This window comes from Zonotrichia albicollis, chromosome 7 (genome assembly GCF_047830755.1).
Source record: "Zonotrichia albicollis isolate bZonAlb1 chromosome 7, bZonAlb1.hap1, whole genome shotgun sequence".
Classification (NCBI taxonomy): Eukaryota; Metazoa; Chordata; class Aves; order Passeriformes; family Passerellidae; genus Zonotrichia; species Zonotrichia albicollis.
In genome coordinates, this window is record NC_133825.1 from 35,162,561 (window position 1) to 35,183,182 (window position 20,622).

General features: G+C 47.2%; 1 protein-coding gene across 1 annotated transcript; it reads right to left on the bottom strand.

Annotated features, from left to right (window-relative positions):
• Positions 1 to 804: 804 nt before the first annotated feature.
• On the bottom strand, positions 805 to 6,166 carry HHEX (hematopoietically expressed homeobox). Its single transcript, XM_074545004.1, has 4 exons — positions 5,636 to 6,166; positions 3,881 to 4,059; positions 3,613 to 3,663; positions 805 to 2,034 (listed from the first exon to the last, which is right to left on the bottom strand). The coding sequence occupies exons 1-4, from the start codon at positions 6,012 to 6,014 to the stop codon at positions 1,801 to 1,803; spliced, it is 843 nt and encodes a 280-aa protein (XP_074401105.1). The 5' UTR covers positions 6,015 to 6,166; the 3' UTR covers positions 805 to 1,800.
• Between the last annotated feature and the right edge of the window lie 14,456 nt (positions 6,167 to 20,622).

Genomic DNA, 20,622 nt, shown 5'->3' on the forward strand with positions numbered 1-20,622 from the left:
CTCGTCTTTTCGGGCCCCGGTCATGAGCGCGGTTTTCGGACAAATCAAAGCTAGAGCCACTTATCCAGAAAACTCAGCTGATGTTTCTGAAAGAATTAACTCACTTAGAAGCAACAGCTCGTCTGATCTAAGGGCCATCCTCCCTTGCCAGTCACAACAGTCACTTGTTGCTATCTAAAACTTTTTTTCTTGTCACTAAATTGGCTTTTAGTGACACTTGGCCGGGTGTAAATCCCCGTCGCTGGGTGCTCACTGCGGCACCTGGAGGGGCTGAATACCCACGCGGGTGCCCACCCAGGATGCCCACTGCCGGGAGCAATTCTCACAGCCCGGCATCCGTGCTCCTTCCCCGAGTCATTTCGGAGAAACGCCGATGAATACCCATTGTTGACTCAGGTGGGTCAGCGTCTGCCCGGCTGGGGTCGATGCCCGGCCCGAGCAAACCCTGCCGGCCCCGCTCCTCCTCCAGCCCGCGCCCCTCTGCGGCACCCCAGGTCAGGGCGACTCGGGGTAAACACCCACGCTTCCAGCCCGGGCTCACCAGCCAGGTTTTCCTCCTCCCGCCGCAGAGCCCGCTCCCCTGTGGGCACAACCACGGGCAAAACCGAAACGCGGGGTGAGAGGCTGAAACACAGCAAAAAAACACAGCAGAGAGCCCACACGAGACTCCTGCAACCGAGGGTGCCCAGAAAGCTGCGGGTTGGCTGATGGCCGGCACAGTACCGAGGGAAAGGCGCTTACAACACACCTGGCAAAGAAGAGGTTTGGGTTTTCTCCTGCCAGTAACTGGACAGCCAGAGTGGCGAGTGTTGCAGAGTTTAGGTTTATTTCACAGATATGTCCATCAAAAATTAAATACCAGGTTTTGCCTTTTTTTTTAAAACACTGAACAAATATGTACAAAATATGAACAATGTGAGGTATAAAACCACAAGATTTTTAAAGAAAACTAGTATGTACAGAAGCAGATACGTACGTGTACGATAGGCATTATCTTCCCAAGGCCATGTGCTTCACTTATGCCCTGCAGCTGATGCCAGTTTCTGTCCTGCAGCAGGGCCCTATTACTCCCTGCATTTTCTTCTCAAATATGAAATCCATAAAAAACAGTGCTAGAGATTTTGAAGGAGAAAAATATTTTTTTTCTGCAAATTGAACCATCCAAACTGTGAGGCAAAATTCTCGAAAATCTGAGAAGGCACATTGCATCTCACACAAGAAGAAAAAGGAATCTGTCTGACAACTCTACCTGACGAAGGAAGCATGTCTCAGTAGAGAGCACATAAAAGGGTGTGAGTATAAGGCACTTCTCGGGATGGTCAAATCCCTCCCTATTTCACAGAACATGTTTCTCTGCTTACAAAGGGCGTTTATATTAATCTATTTAAAGTACGTTTGTTTACACATATAAAGGGCTTAGTCCTGCAATCCATACTCACTTCCATACTAGTTAGAGTTTTGCCTGATCACCGACAGCAGCTGATTCAGACCCTCTCCACCACCATGAGTAAGGACAGGGTGCAGGATAATATTCCAGTTAGAACACTGACAATTGTACAAACATATCTTACAAATAATTAAATACAAACCATGGTCCTTTAACCAAATTAGAGATGGCAAAACTGAACTGTTTGCAGAAAATACGTCTTTCTTTCTTTGCTTGTTATAAAATTAGTCTATTTGGTGATGCTTTTTTCTTTCAATGTAACGGTGAAAGTTTTCTCCTGTAGCACAATATTCTTTCAAACCAGTCCCTGGTAAAGTGCAAGCCGAGTTAGGTCCGCTCTCTGCATGGGACTGTTAGTGGGCAGCAGTGTAATAGCCTTTATCGCCTTCAATGTCCACTTCTTGATCAGAGTCCTCAGAGACATCTGACTCCAGGTCCTCCTGTGAGGCTGGTGAGGGGGTGTACTGTGAGCCATCCAGAGACACCTCCTTACCCTTCTGCTCAGGGCTCTGGCAGCTCTCCGGCCTTTGCTCACTGTGACTGTCAGCACCTTCTACTTCTTCTTTTTTGGTGGCCTGGGGGTTCTCCTGCAATGAAAGAATCCTGCTTGACACAGAACTAGAGGCCACAGAGACAGGAGGCCAGGGAACTCCAGTTGTGCTGTGTGGGAAAACCACCTTGCAGAAAAAGGCAGGTGTCCTGCTGCCTCCCTGGGCCTCCTGCCTATAAACCTGCCCGAGTGGGACCGGGCTGGGCGAGGGCTCTGATCCCACTCCCTCACAGCCACAGGGGCTGCTGCCGTGAATAGGGCTCCCTGGCGATGGTTATCGCAGCCACTTCAAAAGAGTCAGGAGCTGCTGGAGCCCAGGAACCTCTGAACTTTTGTCTTTAGCAAAGCAAATGTTTATTATGAGTCTACAAACACCGACACACAGCTTCCTCCTGCCCTGATCTTTCTTTAATTACACCCGACAGCAAGAGGAGGGAGGTTGAATCCATCAGTGGTCCAAAATCAAATGGAAAAAAACTACCAATTAAGCTAAAACTCAACATTAAAACACTCACCACTAAAACCAAATCAAACCCCTGTTTGTGAAGGCAAGAGTAGCCCTATGTTGGCTCCTGTCTGGAGAGCCTAGTCCCCTAAGGGGGCACGAAATGCTACGTGAAAGAAAAAGCAGGCAGGGACATGTACCCATGATATAACCGTGCGGGCTTGGAGAAATGGATGTGACTGAATGAAAAGGAGGAAATGACTTAAAATGGCCGAGATCCCAAGCAAGCTCTCCGGACACTGTGGCATGGGCTGGGCCCTAGGCGGCCTCTTGCCAGAATAATAGAACTTTATTTAAAAATCAACTGAAGATTGAGTTAAATTCAGGCGAAGGTCACAGAACAGATTCATCCAGAGCACCGTACCGTGATTAGTTTACTTTTCTTTTTACTTTTATATTAAAGGCAAATTTGCCAGTAGACTGTATGCATCCATGTCACACTTGCTGAAGCCAGACTCAGGTCAAGATGTTGGAGTTTTTCAAAAATATTTGAGCCAAGGGACCTCAGTTTTGCTGAGTTTCTATGTGCCATAAAACTCCCTAAATAATTACCTTCTTGAGCATGATTTCTAAGGGAAGGGAAACTGCTTTAACTTCTTAGGCTCATGCATTGTAACTGCTTGTGAAATGAAGGTAAAAACTACTCAATTTTCCACGTGGCTCGTCAAACCAAACAAGGTGTTTGTACCTGCTTTCTCCCGATGTTAGCAAAATACATCAACTTGTGTTTATCAAAAGAGGGCATTTTAAAACACCAGTTAATATTCTCCAAAAAAACTGCCTAGGTAATTTACTGACAATTACTTATCTTCTCCACGTTAATTGGCTAAACAACATATGGGTTTACAAAACAATTACCGTGGAGTTTTAATAGGTGGTGTGTGAAAGACAGGCATAATTGATATAGGAACTGCATTAGAAGCTTTTAACGTTAGTGCTGCCTGAACGAGCCCTCATGGATTCCAGCATGACTATTTGTCTTTTTAATCAAGGTGAAGAGGTTAAACAGCCTTTCAGATGACTTCTGCATACAACCTGGAATAGGCGAGCACGGCGTAAGATAAGACAATTAAAATACTTATTTCTATAGAAACAGAAACATCTCCGTACCTGCTTTAGACGCCTCCATTTGGCTCTGCGATTCTGAAACCAGGTTTTGACCTGAGCAACGACAACGAGAAAAGGTGCAGGGTAGTCTTGGAGCCAGTTAGCACCCAGAGCCTTTCCCAAGCCACAAGCAAAAAGCAAGAACCAGACAAAAACCCCTTCCCGCCGACCCTGAGCCGGCCAGGTCCCGATGCAGCGACAGCAGCTGCACAGCGGGGCCTGGAGCGAAGGGGAAGGGGTGCGGTTCCCCGGGGCGGGGGCACGGCCTCACCTGCCTCTCGCTGAGCTGCAGCATCTTGGCCAGACGCTTCCTCTCCGGCGGGGAGAGGTATTTCTGCGTCTCGAACTTCTTCTCCAACTCGATGGTCTGGTCGTTGGAGAAGCGGACCTGCCCCCCCTTCCTCTTATGCAGCGGCCGCTGGATGAAGGGGCTCCAGAGCAGCGGCTTCCCTACAACGAGAGGCACAGCGCCCAGGGTCAGGGCCGGCCGCGGACACGCGGGACTGGGGAGCCCCTGCCCAGTCCCGGGAGCGCGCCGGGTCCAGGGCTCGCTAATTTCCTTCGCCTGATTTTATTTCTCTCAGTTCCTACTCTGATCTTTCCCCTCTCTGATTTTTTCCCCTCCGCCAAACGGAGAGACCAGTTAAAGTCACTTTACGGGCTTTGGCAACATTTCCGTCAATGTGTTTCCTGTTGGTCTATCTCGCAAAGAAAGAGACCAAAAAAAAAAAAAAAAAAAGACCTTTGCTTCCTTCTGCTCTTTCACTGCGATGCCCTAAAGAAACCGTCTCCCGGGTCCCTGTGGAGAGCGGGGACATCGCGGGGCTGGGCAGGGGTGATGCGCCGACAGGAGGGCACTGGGTTTCTAGGAAGGAGGGCCCGCGTGTCCCCCACCCTCGGCTGGGGCTTTGCCCGCCAGAGGCCGCGGGGTGCCCGCCAGGCTCACCCGGGGCCGGGCGAGGGGCGAGGCGGGGCAGGCAGCGACACGCCGGGGAACCGGCCCCGCTGCGGAGCCGCAGCCGCGTCCCGGGCAGGAGGCTCCGGCCAGCGCTACTGAGTCACGCTGTTTGTCTTTCTGCCTGCACCCTTTGCAATTTGCTGTATTGTTTTTCGAGATTTTGCTTGCGTCAGGCTTTAGTAATTCTTGTGCAAAACAGACTCAAAAAATAGGAAGCAACTGGTTATTTTAGCTGTCATAAAGTCACATCCCACACAGAGGAAATGAACAATATCAGAAAAACGGATCCCGGCTATCAGAAGTCGAGTGTTTCCTGAATTTGTCTGTATTGAGGATGTCGATAAAGTAATCAGCAATGTGCACGACTCCCGGGGAAGAGCCTGCTTCAGGCGGCCAGGAAAACACTTAACAGCTTCTGAAACCAGATTTACTCCTATCGAGAGCTCAAGGTTTCCTGTATGAACGGAAAGGGTCAGCCTCTTTCACTGCACAAATGTGGTGAGTCAGGTCCAGTTTTGCAATCACTAAGAACAAGTGCTGCAGCCCGGGCACGGGGCTCAGCCCCCGCAGAGGGGTCGCTTCCCGGCCAAAGGCGCGAAGTAACCACCGGGACCCCCGACCCGGCCCGGCCCGGCCCGAGCCGACCCGCAGAGGAACCTCGGGGGCCCCAGCGAGCGGAGCGGCCTCCCGAGTGTTTTTCAAGTCATCCGCAGGAAAGACTGAGATCTGCCATGCGATCTCCAAGCACAATTAAAACTCCCCACCAAAACCACACGCGACATTACTAAGGACACTCTCAGAGTCACTTGGTTTGAAGGAAAACAAATCTGAGTCACGGCGGCCGCGCACTGTGGTCTCGCTGACAGACCCGGAGCACGGCACGTCTCTAATTTACTGTAAATCAGACGGGGGCCGGAGGGAGCCGGGGGAACACAGAGAAGCGGCGGGGCGGGCGGGAAAGGGGACCGCTTTCGGGCACTTCCCATTTACCCTTGCCCCGACGGCGGGACGGGGACGGGACGAGATCTGCACCGGAGCCGGGAGGGCGGAGGGGGGCACATGGCTTACCCAGGGGGTCCTGCCGGATCAGGGCGTGCGCGTAGTCGCCGACGGCGCGGGGAAAGGAGTAGAGCGGCCCGGCGTAGGCGCCGGTGCCATAGGTGGCGGCGAGGTGGTGGGAGAAGGCCGGGTGGACGGGGGTCGGCTCGTAGATGGGGGTCCGGTACGGGGACACCAGGCTGGTGAAGGAGGAGTTGGGCGACGGCAGCGTCGGCGGCGGCGGGGCGGGCAGGGAGTGGGGGGCCGGGGCGGCGGCGGGGCCGCGGCCCAGGATGTCCTCGATGTAGAAGGGCGTGGGGTGCGCGGGCTGGAGCAGCGGCGTGGGCGCGTACAGCGGGACGCCGACGCCCAGGGCCGCCGGCGCCGCGCCCGGAGGCTGGTACTGCATGGCGCGGTCACCGCCCGCGCACCCCCGCGCCCCCGGCCGCCCCTGCGGAAAGCCGGCCCCGACCGCGGCGGCTGGGTGCTGGCACCGCCGCCGCGGGTTTCTCTGGGCTCGGGTTACCCTTCGATAGGTTTCTATTGGCGCGGGGCGGAGCCCGCGTGGTCTCTGTCCCCTTCCTGCCACGGCGCCGTCTGGCCAATGAGCCCGGCCAGGGAAGGGGGAAACACCCCCCGCCGGCAAACACTCCCCCGCCTCCCGGAGCGCACTCCCCGCGGCGCCAATCAACCACCGCCGGGGGAGCCCGGGCCGGCGGGGCGCGATCTGTCGCCCACCGGGCCCCGACGGCACAGAGGCCCCGGCGCCTCCCGCAGCGGTTCTCGCTCCTCTGCCGGCGCAGGGCGCAGCGTCAGCGGTGCTCGGGCTTCCCCGTGGGGCTGCGCGCTGACCCCTGCAGCGTGGCGCTGGCGCGGACCGAGGCAGGAGGCACGAAGCGGACGGGCACCCCCGCCCGGCCCGGGGAGCTCTCCCTTGGAGAAGCCCGCGCTGGCGCTCCGCCTGACTGCGTGCGCCGGGAACGAGTGCGGGGAGTGCGTGGGCAGGGGGCAGCACAGGCTCCGGCCCCGTGCCCGGGACAGGGCCGAGAGCCCGGCGTGGCGGAGCAGGAAGCGGCGCCGCGCTGCTCGCTGGCTCCGACGGCCGGCACCGGCGGCAGGCTGGGGGGCGATGGGGCGGCGCGGGGCTGGGGACCCAGGGCCCGACAGCCCGGGCTGGGAAAGCGGCATGACCCAGCGGCCCGAGCAGCGCCACCTGGGCTCCATCGATTCGATTTTTAAGATCCCGCCGGGTGATTCCCCCTGCCCCGCAGCCCCCGCGGGAGACGCGCGCTCCGTCCGAGCGTCGCCGACTCCGCTCCGCGGGGCCGCCCCTCGCCTGCACCGCTGCCCGCTGGACTTGGGCGAGGGTGATTGGAGGTGTGAGCAAGGGGCAGCGAGCCCCGCTCTGCCCGCGCCTCTCGAGCGCCCGGGGCCTGGCCCCGACGGCAGCGCTGGCGCGGCCGCTCCGTGCGAGCCGAGGCGACAGGTGCAGCCTGCGTGTCCGCGGGGCCCGCCGTGTCCCGTCTCCATCGCACGCCCCCGTGCTGACAGCGAGCACGGAAAGCTGTTAAGGAATAGCAGGTGCTGGTATAACTCTGCCTTTTTTTTTTTCTTAAAAAAAAAAAAATTAAAAAAAGTCTGCAGTTCAAACCCACGAAGATCTTAAGAAGAGGCTCAGAGCAAGACGAAAGGGTGTTGGTGAAATTAAAAACAACAAAAAAATATTTTTTAATAATACAGAGAGGTTAGGTTTTCTTTTTCTTTACATTGTTAACAAATGCCAAAACTCACCTTTAAAGCGTGGTCTTGTGTCTTGTAAATATCAGGTACACGTAAAGCGAGCTGACAGTTTTGATTATTTTTTCTCTGTGTTCAGTCTCCCAGGCATTGCTCTTTCCAAGGGGTTTAGTTAATGTTTTCATCTGGAAGTGTTGGATTTGCAGCTTGATTTACTTAATAAATGTACAGTAAACCGATGACCCGTTGCCCTCTGGAATAACGACGTGCATGATACGAGGCAGCAGAATGGAGGGCCCCCACAATATTTTACAAGCTGTCGATTCAAAATCTTGAGAACAAGTTTATACGAAAAGAAAAAAAATGTTTTGCTGTATTATTGGAAAACAAATAAATAGAGGAAGAGATTATTCTTTTCTGACTTTTATACAAGCAATAGGCCTTGTTAAAAGGAAGTTTTAATGACACAGTTATTACATTCCACTACCACTGCATAATCCCTAACAAGAAAAATGAAGCACTTAATTTTGCAGTTCTACAGAACCGCCCCTTTCAAATTCAATTGTTAGACCTCAGCCTTCCTCTTTCCACGGGTTGGAGACTATTAAATCCGCATTCATGAAATGTCACATTTATTGAACTACATAATTTTTTAATATCACTAGTGCAGGTTTTATAGTTGATTTTATTGTTTTTATGGCCATTCGGGGCTCTAAAACCCGGATTTTTTCAATGTTGTCCTTATAATTTTTTTCACACAGTCAGAACTAATAAAATAGAACAGTTGTGACTTTTTAATGCAAGGGGTCTCGGAGTTTCAATATTTTCACTCTGCTGGATACTAAAACCAATAAAAATACATGAGATTTTAATTATTTTCTGGATTAAATAAAACCTTTTCCTTTTCGCTTGGAACATACATTTTGTTTGTAGTTTCTGTCGTGAAGGAGACAATGCAACATCAGACAAAATGCAACATCAGACAAAATACTTTATTACCAATATTGTTGCAATGAATACAGTTTTGACGGAATTTTTCAGTCTAACGGGCATTTAAAGAAAGGTGCTGTAGATCGGGGCAACCAAGACAGTGTTGAGTATTTCTATTATTTCTTCTCCAGGTTCCCTCTGGAAAGCTCTCCAATTTATCTGGAAAACCCTGATGGGGGGGGGGGGGAAGTGGGGGGACGGAGAGAGAAGCCTTGGGAGGGTGAGAAAATATACGCCTTTCTCGATGGAAAGAGGAATGCTTTCACATTAATTTTCTTGGTATGCACTTGAAACACCACCAAGTTTTCCTGCTAATCTGGGGATTTCTGGGGGGCGGCGGGGCGGGATGCGTGCATCCCCGCACTGGCACGGTCTCAGCCCGGAGGAATCGGCTGGAGAACTCATTACTTTGTGTAATAACTTCGGGGCCCTGTCTTCCCCTTCACTTTCCGTGAAATCACCCGCCTTCGAGGAGTCCTGAACTCAAGGAAAAAAATAATAATAAAAACCAAGGCCCGCACTTGCAGCAGGCGGCGCCGCTGCCAGTCCCGACGGTGGAGCCGGGCGGGACCGGGCGCGCCGCTCGCGGGGCGCTGCAAGGAGCGGCTCTGGCTCTGGCTCTGGCTCTGGCCCTGGCCCTGGCCCTGGCCGGAGGCGGCCGGACACAATCCGTGTGCCGCTCCGGTGTCCCCTCAGGCCGGGGGCTGGCGGGGAGCGCTCGGACGGGCTGCCCGGGGTGCCGGCTGCCACCGCCCGCCCCACGAGTGATGCCGAGTTGGCCTCGCAGGACGGTGCGCCCGCTGCAAGCCCGGCCCAGCCTCGCCCGTGGGCTGCTTTGAGCCGGTTTCCCTCCCCTTCCAGCCCTTGTCCTGCGTGGAACCCCGGGCCGCTTTCCCACAGGTGCCCCGAGAGGGGAAGCCTTTGCCGGAGGAAGCGGCACCCGCGGCCCCGCCGGGGCTCAGGAGCCTCCCGCCGGCCGTGCCGGTGCTGCGGGGAGCGGGGAGCCTGGCCCGGCTGCGGGTGGTCGGATCGCCCTCGGCCCCAGCCCCGGGCGGGGCCCAGCACCGCTTTAATTTCGCGTTTATGTGTCACCGTGTTCGTGCTCGGCTTTTACGGGGCGGCGGTAACGCGAAACACCTGGACGGCGGCACCGCGGGCGCGCACGGCGGGGCGGGAGCTGGGCAGTCCTCCGGCCGCTGCGTTAAAATAAAATAAGAATAATTTTAAAAAATCAAAACCACGGTCCCCCCCCCCCAGTGTCAGAAAAATCAGGAAATGAAAGCTTCCAACAGCAGCGATACACGCCAGGCGGTATTTCCACCGCACCCATGATTATCTGTGATAAACGCCCCGATAAACAGAATATTCCTGATTCCTGGGGTGGTTATATCGGGCAATACATAAACCGGTCAGCAATTTATGGGTGAGTGTGTCTGGAATCACAGAACACTTTCCTTTGCCTCACGGATTGTTGTCACTAACGTGTACCTAGCCGGTTTCTGCTCTCCAAACTGGGATTTTCACCCACAATCACACCCTCTGTGACACTGCAGGCTTCAGCAGAGTTACACCAGAGTAGGATCATTCCCAGCTGCAATAACTGCATTTGGCTGTACAGAATTAGTGAGCAAATCAGCAAAACTTCATATTTTTAACACCTAGCGCAGGCTACCGGCAGCATCATTCCCTAATGCTACAGGGCACTTTCCAAGAGGATCCAGCCCATTCCACCCCTTCCCATTATTGAAAATATTTCAAGACTCTTCCAAGGGAGGTGAGGCCACAGCCTTGAACACCTTCCAAGGAGGAAATAGGAGGGAGTTCACCTCTCTGATTTCCCCAGCATCATGGAAGCCAGACTGCTCCAGACAGGCACTGCACGTTGCAGGGTGATGTCAGTAGGTGCTGCCTTCTTCCAGATAACTCATCTGTTAGATATTCACTTCTTACAACTTCCTTCTCACCATCATGATTTGATTTAATAAATGAGTTACAACTGTAATAAACATTAGAGCAAGTTAAAGACATTCATTATATATAGCAGAATGAGACAATTCTTGGTCTAAAAAGGAGTGGATGACATATAAACTATTTTTCTAGGCAGAGCTAGCAGGAGCTTATCAGTTTTTGTTCTACATCACAATGATTTTGCCAAATTTAAACCATCCAAGTGAAAAAAAATCTGTTCTGAGGGAATCTCCATCATGCTGAGTACATTTAATGTTTCAGCAAAATCAGTTCAGCTGTTCCTGAGCATTGGGTTAGAGGAAAGCAGATTTTTTTTTCTCCCTGTCATTTAGACATCTTTGCTTTGCCCTGACAACCTGCAGAGCCCCATCACAGGGAAAACTTCCAGAGATGAAAGCAACTGGCAAAAAGTCGGCCAGGGGTTTTCTCTTTAGTCCCTCCTTTGCTCTTTTACTTGGGATTGTGGTTTAGAGTATGGCAAAATAAAGACTCCAAAACTCTGCTGAGAGACATAGGCACCTCAGGAATGTTTAAGCAATTCATTAATGTTAAATGAATATTTGTGGGTATGAGAGATATGCTGCCACCAGCAAGGGCGTTTTTCACCCATGCTGTCACAGGCTCTGATGGAAAAAAAAAAAAAAAAAAGAAAAGAAAAGCAAGCTACAGAAAAGCTTTAATGGTGCTTTTGAGTCTTGTCAAGGATTTCCAAGGCAGCACATGCCAGACCCTCAGGGGAATATATTGTTAAGGTGCTTCCATTTCCTGTAGACCCCAATATCATTAATATCTCTTCTGGGATACCTTCACTTGCAAAGTGGAATATGCAACATTTACAGCTCTGTGGTAAAAGGAAGGAACACATGGCCCCACATTACAAACATAGTTAATACCACTTTCTTTCTGGACTGGGCTGTCTTAGTGATTATTTTGACACAGTATCTCTAAAACAGTTTAATTCAGCTGAAATGTGATACAATTCACCAGGGGTTTTTTTTCTGAATTGCAAAGAGGCATCCTATTAAACTACATAAATTGCAATACTTTTAGAAATGTACTTTTCTAACCCTTCCTTGGTCTGAAAACTTTCTTATCTGACCATTATGAGAATGTGGTGAACAATGCTATGAAAAACAAAGCAATATATTGTTCCTCATAGGCTCATATTTCCTATATATCTGCCACCAAAAACATGAGCTATTCTGGATCCTGCCTATAAGTGTGACTGAAAGCTGCTTGTTTAATTATATTTATTTGGGGTGATGGCAACAGTAACATGTTAAAACTTCTCTATATTTTTACGTGTTGGCTGCACACATAAAGATTACGCCCAAAACCATATATAATTCCCAGGGGCTAGATTGCCTCTCACATCTTGCACAATCATTTACGTAAGTGCAAACTGAATCTCAAATGCTGCTAACACAGACTGCTGGCTACTGTACACCCACTCTGTGTTGATATAAATGACTATAACAAGACTCCAGACAATGGAGAATCTGCCTAAACTACAGTGATGACAAAACTTTTTTTTCCTTAACAGAGCAATCAGAACACAAATATGTTTCAAAGAGGACTTGTGCAGCAAGATTTTTCACGGTAACAGTTCCAATGAGTCCAAAGTACACACAGCTAAATTTGATGTCAGTAGGAATCAGGTATGAATAGGGAGTGTTACTTAGTTATTTTTGTTAATGTTTTCCAGAGCTTACACATTCACTCTACATTTTTTAGCAAACTTTATCATTTTGGCATCATAAAATCAATCCCTAGACAGGTTTGTTCTATATGGAGCAGACACACACATGCAGTTGCTGTTAATAGTCAAATACAGAAGCTTACAATAACCATCTAGCTAACTATTAATGATTGTTTAACAGTGGGGTTAGAAGGATGGATCTGAAATCTGTCCTCATCTGAAAAATGGATTGTTAGACTCTCAGGAGCACAAACTCTTCAAAAGGCTTCACATTCACAGGTAGAAGCCAAAATACTTGGGTGGAATTTGCTCTAGAAAGCTGGAGAAATTACCTTAGAGACAAATTCAGAACTTGTGCAGTGGATTTGGAGCCCATTGGAGCTGATGATTTTCATAAGCAAATCATTTCATAACAGACTGAGAATCTGCCTCGATGGTTGCACATGGAAATATCCCATTAAGTACAATATTAAATAGCAGAAAGGAAAAGAAGAATAGTTTTTCCCTGAGGCAGATGTCTCCCCTTCTTTCTCCTGCCCCTGAGGTCTCCCTGTAAGGGAAACTGCTTAGCCAGAATGAACTGACAAAACACAGCAGCATCAGTCTCAGACAGTGCCCAGCCCCGAGCCTGAGTCCAGAGACTTCATCACTTCAATGACACTGTTACCTCATGCCAGAGGTGTCAGGAGAGTTAGACAACACAACTTCCACTTCTTATACTACTTCTCATAAAAGCAAAGAAAAAATAAGTTGTGCTTGACATGAAAATAAATATGCCAATATAAAATCTGTATATATCTATAATCTGTATTCAAAACATTACAGTACCTTCCAAATACTTTGAGCATTGGACTTGACTAACTTTTTGGAAGAGCTGCTCTTTCTTAATCCTTCCTTAGTTTGTCCATCTCATAAATTTACCTCATCTTATTACTGGGGTTGGAAATTGTAGGTGTAGATATAGAAGGTTTTAGTGTTGAGTAGAATTTAAAACAAAGCCCAGATGTTCTCTTGAAGTCAAACCACGATGCCAGAGTCAAACCTGATACAGAGGCTAATTGAAATCTTGATCTCTAACCATCCTCTGTTTATTTACTTTAAAACCTTACAGCAAAACTAATCTGCAAAGCTGTAAGCAGGGTCTGAATGGTATCCTCAGCAGACACACAGGTGACACAGCTGCTGGGAAGAGGCACTTCAACCCAGGGCTCGGTGCTACATCCTCAAAGAGGGACAGCTTGTACCTGTGAAGCTCAGCTGCTGCACAGTAATTCAGAGGCAGATCTATGTCCACACTTCTGCGCCTGACTCTGCTGGAGCAGGCGCATGCAGGAAATGCTGGAGAAGGATCCTGCACTGCACTGGGGATCCCCCACCATTCCAAAGCGTGTGCGACTCCAAGGTCTCCAGGACAGCCACAGACAGTGCAGGTTGTGGGGGTCACTCACACAAAGAGCAATGAGAAATGTTGTGCATAGGGGTCACATGCCAATCCACACGGTTCTTCACATGTCAAGGTACAGCCAAAGATATAATCTGTACAAAAATGGGCTTTTAAAAATCTGTTCAGACTCACAGAACATTTGGAGAGGAGGGGCAGAAAGCAGACTGCTCACCAGGACAGGCTTCAGAGATCCTGTAGACAATGGGAGAGACCCCCTAATTACAACATCACAACTGACCAAAATGATTCCTTGTATAATACTACCAACATGTACTAGAAATTAACTGGAGAAATATCTTCATTTAGAAGAACAGATTCCACACTGCTCTCTGTGTAGCTGTGTGTTTTGATAATCTTTGGGAGATCTGTACACTTTTCAGTAATTTTTTAAGAAGGTAGTGCAAATTAAAATTTTAGGATTAATTAACATGATATAACCAATTAAAACTGAAGGTAGAGGTAGCTCACATCTGTCCTTGGAAGAACATCCACCAGTCTAGGAGGAGCAGTGTGAACCCTTTCTGACTTTTGCCATTACATGACCTTCTAAGATTCGTTCTTGAAGAAAAGAGATCTTCAGTCTCAGATGTATTGGCCATAAAGGCAGGTTTAATTGGACTGTGATTACAGAATCAAGTCAGAGTACTCTACTTTTGAAGATAATTAAGCAATTTAATATCAAAATGTGTCTAAACTAAGTCCTCTGTATAATTTAATTTCTGTGGCTTGCCAAGCTGTTTTTCCATTGTTTTTGTCTCTTCCACATTATGTTACATTTCCCCTCAGGACTGAATCTATTGGTAGACATGACCAATGTTGCTCTTATGTAGCCTTCATAGCACCCATCTGACACCTGTAAAATATTAAACTGTAAGAATGTGTGTTAAAGTCAGTTAGCCAGGATAAGTGTGTTCTACAGATAAATGGGTTTGTTTGGGAGAGAGCAGCACAGCCTCTGTCTGTATCACTGAAGGGTAAATTCCTAAAGAGTCAGGATGCTGTAGATAACAATTAAATCACAGAAAGCAGCAGAAGGAAGTCATGTCACCCGCAGTGCACACTCCCCAAACCCTGCTGCAGTTGAAACTGTTGCAATACAATGCACTTTCAATATTTCCTGTCACATTTTCTACAGTTTTCTTCCTATTTAGTTCACACATGGGCTTTGAATACTTAAGTGTCTCTGTCTGGGGGTTTCATGATATGAATAGTTTCTTGGGGAGTATCAATAAAGCCCAAACAGGATCAGTCTTTCCATGTCTGCCTATACTCTAACTTAGACCCAGGGATCTGCTTTCTCCAGAGAGCACCTGAACCAACGTTCTGCCAGACACAGTAAAGTGCAGGGGACATGAACTGTGCTTCTGTTGCTTTTGGGACATGCAAGCAACACTTGAGCCCCTCTTCACAGTGTGGGCAATGTGTGCTGAGTTTGTGGCCACAGTTCTCTGTGCTGGGCGAGAGCATCCCAGTGTGTGTGCTCCTGGCAAACATTGCATGCTGAGACCAGGAACACCCAGGTCAAACCCACCCATGGGGCAAGGCCAGGGATGACAAAGCCTTGTTATTACATTTTCTTTATGTTTGTCACTACTTATGCTAGTCTCTTGTCCCACACTAACCTAGTTTCTCTCGTTCCTGCAGGTTTACACTTAAAACATTACTTGACAGTTATTATACCATCTTACTCCCTAAGCCTTGGCTAGCAGCTATGCTGTCAGCTCTTTGTACTTTTTCTCATCTTCCAAGCACACAGTTACAGTTGGCTCTGCTTCTCTGAACTTCCTGCAGCTTGGCTTCCCAGTAACGAGGTGCAGAGAACTGCTCTCACCTTTTCCAGATGCTATCGCACATCAGTTCCAAGAAGAGAGACTCATTCGCTCTTTCCCTGTGGTGTGTCTCCACAGAGCCCCAAATCATATTGACATTTTTAACTGTCACATCACCTAGAAAGTTCAAATGCAAATTCAGATGTCCTCAGCACAGCAGTCACCATATCTTGTCTTCCCTAAGAGAAAAGGAAGACCTTGGAGCTCATCTTTCTAACAAACATTACTATTTCTGTAGAAACCTCAGACTGTTTTCTAACTTTTCACACTAATCACGTGAATTGGCTTATTTATGACAGGGAGAGGAACAATAGGAAGTATTAACTAACCCTGTACTGGTGGTCAGAGTAAAGCAAAAACAAAGCTGGTTTCCAGTTCTCTGCGCTGAGACTGATTTTCCATTGTCGTTCCACATTATCTTCTCATTTAAGTCTGCTCATGCAATTCTGTTGTGCATCCTGTAATTCTCTTTTAGTAGGTTTAAAACAAACAAAAGGAAGTACTTTTTCACACAACACATAATTAAATTATGAAACTTGTTGCCATGGGAAGTGCTGGATGCCAAAAGTGTAAATGGGTTCAGAAAAAGAGAAGAGAAATTAATGGAGGATAGGTACATTGATGAGTATTAAACATAGTAGCTAGCTCACTGTGTTTGGCTCAGGAAGTCCTTTCAGAACTGTTTGATGAAAGCAGGAAAGGATTTTTCTGCTGGTGCCTGTTTCTCCCACAGCTCTCCTCAGTAGCCTTTTTTGGTCACTGGCAGGAAGAAGACATTGGAGTTAATGGACTTAGTAAAGCAGCTCCAGTCCTCCTCTCCTAACAAGACACACGGATGTCAGCAGATGCCTGTAAGTTTAAAAAATACAATCTTTAAGCCAAAAATTTACTTCTCTTTGGATGTTTTTATAGATCTGATCAAGCTGACTTTAATACATGCTGTTTACAGCAAAGTGTATAACTGAAATGGGGAATTTTAAGGTTCCAGAATGGCAAGATTTATTGGCCCAGCCAAAAGTTTGATTTTGCAGATATTATAGGTTGGATCAGCTTCACTGGGGCCTGATGTCAAATGGCAACCTGTTATCTGTGCTGTGAAAGTTGTACCTGCTCCTGGAGCTCTCTCTCCTCACTGAACAAATGCTCCCACCGCCCACTGTGGTGCCATCTCTTCTTGTTGACTTTGCTCTGTAATTGCTGCTTTATCAGTCTCTCCTGAGACTTCTCCGTTTGTCCTGACTGACAAGCAAAAGGAACAGCATCGTTTGTGCACACACAGGAAGGACAGGAAGGCAGGCTGAGGAAGGAGAGCAGGGCAGGCTGCTGAGACAGGGAGTGAGCCCTGGCCCTTTGGCTTCCACCTTGCCTGGGCACAGAGCCTCACCCCACAGGCTGCACCTGTTGCACCAGTCTGTGAGGGAGGGAAAACTGGCCCTTAATTTTGATAGCATCATGAATTGCTTTAATTTCTTGTTCTGTGTTTGGCTGCAAAAGATGTTGTCTGATTTAATCTGTATTGCTTTGTCATGGAGGTGTCTTTCTTTCATCATTTAGAATGACAATATCTCATTTTGGTGACAGCCTTGTTTCCAAATGTCTCCTGCATTAGTTCAGATGATGTGTAACTGCCTCAGTTACTGCGGAAAAATTCACTTAGGCACAGTAATGAATAGACTGAAGTGATTTATTTCTATTGTTGAGAAAACTGTATGTGTTTATCTACATTGTGTTGTCAAAATGCACATGGCTAAAAACCAGAAAACAGTTTGTTGGCTGAGGGCCTGCCTCACTTGGAAAGTAATGACCATGCAAGAGAATCAAATTCAGAGACTTAATTTTCTCATTATGACCAGAAGCCCCAACATACAAAGCATTGCCTTTGATTTTGAAGAATATTTCAGATCCTTTGGTTGCAGGAAGGAGGTCAGCCTGCACAATCTGACTGAATTAGCCACCTGCTGCTGTAGCTCCATCCCATAGTACTGCAGCATCTCAAAGTTTTTTACTCAAATTTCCCAAACTTTGCTGTAGTTCATCATCTTGTATGACTCCTGGAAATATGAACTTGTAGACTCTATGGACAGAAAGCTTACATTCAAGCAAAGTCTTAGGAGCAGCACTGATTCTCTTTTTTTGTCTGAGTGGTACGGGGATGGAGAGCACGAGCTCCCTGGAGGGATGCAGCAGTGACTCCAGCAGCACTGTGCTGCCAAATGAGAGGGACAGGACTGTGGTTCAGCAACTGTGGGCTGGAAACTGGGGACCTGCACACCTACCTTTGTCCCATTATTCTGCTGTTGGAATTCATGTCACCACATCCACGCCTGTTTGTGCATGGTCACCCGCTCCCCAGCTTTTAAACTAAATTCTTCTACAGGTATGATCATCATTCAGTGTATCTTGATGGGAAGCTCTTGGAATGTCCACAATTTAAGCATTAATTAAAACACAAAAGCAGCGATCTAAATGTTCAAGCCAAAGTCTTGAAAAAAGCTATTAAATTATTTATTAACCCTGCTTCTCTAACAAGCTAAGATGCCCCCATGAAAAACTATGATCAAGCTTTATTTCTGTCAATCAGTTATTAAAATACTAATCCTTAGTTTTTCCACTGCCAATTAGTCTGGTATGTGCAGACTGGGGTGCACTGGTTGTGCTGCAGAATATTCCTTAGAAATAATAGGTTAAAATAAACAGCCAACCCAAGCCCAAAGACAAAGATCTAGTCCTGGACAACAGGCAAGATAATCAGGGAATAACTAACATGGATAATCAGCAAATCATTCAAATGAATTGATTTGGCTCTGGCTGGCATCCCTGTTTCTGCCTGAAAGCTTCAGTGAAATCTAAATAAGTGGCAGTTATCTTACTGTCTCTTCCTGTTATCTGACTCTAATGACAGCAGAGGAGAGAGGGGAAATCATGTCTTTGAATAGGAGCATGGCCTTTCATTTAAAGTAAATACTACATCAAAATGGAAACTGCCTGAAGAGTAAGCCTGTCTTGACTTAGTCCTGAGTAGATTAAGTAATGTATTAAAACCAGACAATATCAGTTTCTTGCAATGGCTTCAGGACCTTCACTGCAAATGTGCACAGAGAGAATCAGAAAGTGCTGTTTGTAACGGCCTGAAGGTGGCTAACAGGACAGTGTGAGGTAGCTGTGAAGAGTTAAAACTCAGCCAAGGCATCTGTATTTTATGTCTCAATAAATGCCTTTACCATTAAAAAAATCACAATAGGAAAATTTAAGGGGAGTGATGCTTATCCCAGATTCAGCAATGCTCTTGTAGCATCCAAGTTAAAGTCACTGCCTCCTTAGGTTCCCATCGCTGATGAGAAGCACTCAGGGCACCAAGAAATGAATCATCCCATGAGGTTCCTGTCTGACTCCCCTGGTGCTGGAGAGATCAGGGCATTGAAGGTTCTGACTTGGGTACCTCCATACCAGTGCCTAAATGAACACAGAAAGGCTGAATTCAGGCCATGCCTTGCTTTGGGAGGAGAACTGGAGACCAAGAGGTGGCTTGACCACAAGAGGACAATGTCCAACAAAGCTTCACCTGGACTGCTGAGCTCCATCAAAATGAGCCACAGCTGCTGAAGGGGTGGTGAGGATTGCACTCCATCCTCTGTCACACCAAACTCCATATGGGTTTAAGCCTGGGCCCCTCAGCACCCCAAACACAAGTGGAAATGCTTGCAGCTCCATGAATACAAGGCTCCTGTGCCTCTCCCTGCTCACTTTCACCAGGAGTGGGTACTCCCTTGTCAGGGGCTGTTCACACAGCAGGAATGCCACAGAGGAGGAATTCCTCTGTAATACTTGCATCCTGGCTGTGCAAGATTTGTATTTTCCCTTAGACTAAGAAGCAAAGGTCCAAATCAACTTCCTTAGTAATACTGTTTTTAATTCTTAAAACCCCCTAGGTGTACAATTTTATTGTAGATCCAACATCTTTTTCAACAGACTCTGAACAATTTAATGACAAATATGAGAAATGACAGGATGACATAATACATTTCTACTTAAAACTTTAATTTGTTTTATTTTACTTCTATAAGTTTAAAAATGTTTTGACCCTGTTTTATTGGAAAGAAAATAAACTAAAAGTGAGGCTTCAACCTAAACAGTTTTTTACAGCAGTAGGTGTAAACCCTGGGAAATAAAATGAAGGCTAAAAATGTTCAGGGACTATTAAATGTAATGGAAAAAAACCACCTATCACTTAACTGAATTTTTGCTGCTAAGGCAGCTTAATGTTTGCTATTCTCAGGTACTAACATTTATTATAGTAACCTTTATAAAGTAAATTTAATTATCTTTATCTTTTTACAAATATAAATTTAGTTGTCCTACAATGAAAATCAATTGTCAACATAAGCTATGGTTAACATCTAATAAAACAGCCCTCTGTAAATCCATGATTAATAAGATTGGTTTCTGTATTAACTAACAGACATCATAAAATTTTCTTCCTTGCAATAATTTGTATATTCAAGGTTCATCCTGCTGGACTGAGTTTCCTAAAATAAACTGTTAGAGTGAATGAACAAAATTTTGGCAGCTATCGTTATTATATTATAACCATTTAAATATATATCTGTAGCTGAATGGCTTCCAAATTAATGTCATATTTTAATTAAGTCAGAGAAGATGGTGGCTATAGCAAATGATAAGTGATTTACTTCTTTGTTTCCTTTACCTTCTGAACATAATGACAATGCTGCTTTGGTTTTAGCTTGAGCGTTAGAGAAAGCTAATTGAAATGTGAAAAGCCAATTTCCCAAAACAATCTTTACGTATGACAGGGATTACTTAAGCTCTTCTGTGTCACCAAAAATACCCCCAAACCAACAACAAAACAAAACAAAACAAAACAACCCACACCCCCAAAACCAACAAAAATCCACACCAAAAAACCCCAGCCACTAAACTCAAAAAACCACCAACACCGCCCCTATTTAGAATCCACTCCCTTAGAAACAAATGTCTGCTCCCACAGTGGCAGCAGTGGTGCTCAGATTCAGCATGAAGCTGTGTACCATAAGGCAGAGGATATCTCTGCCCTCCCTGTGACACACACTCTGCCCAAGGACTGGTGGGATGCAGTGGCCACTGCAGGCAGTGCTAAGCTTCAATTGAATTTGGGTCTAGTTTTTAAGAGCAGAGCAACTTCACACCAATCCTCAAAGATCCCAAAGTCATTTTATGAAACAGAAGTAAGTGTGCTTGAAGCACCTACTAAAAGAGCGTAAAAGAGCGTACAGAACTAGGCATGAAAACTACTTCCCCCCCTTGCCCAGACAAACCCTTCCAAACGCATTGAAATCTTTTGGCTATAGAGACC

Bases quoted from the DNA above. Each gene is read 5' to 3' on its own strand.
- HHEX (XM_074545004.1), bottom strand. From the start codon at position 6,014: ATGCAGTACCAGCCTCCGGGCGCGGCGCCGGCGGCCCTGGGCGTCGGC. The intron at 3,664-3,880 runs GTGAGGCCGTGC...GTCGTTGCTCAG, and splicing joins TGCAGCTCAGCGAGAGGCAG to GTCAAAACCTGGTTTCAGAA. The intron at 2,035-3,612 runs GTACGGAGATGT...CTTTCATTGCAG, and splicing joins AATGGAGGCGTCTAAAGCAG to GAGAACCCCCAGGCCACCAA.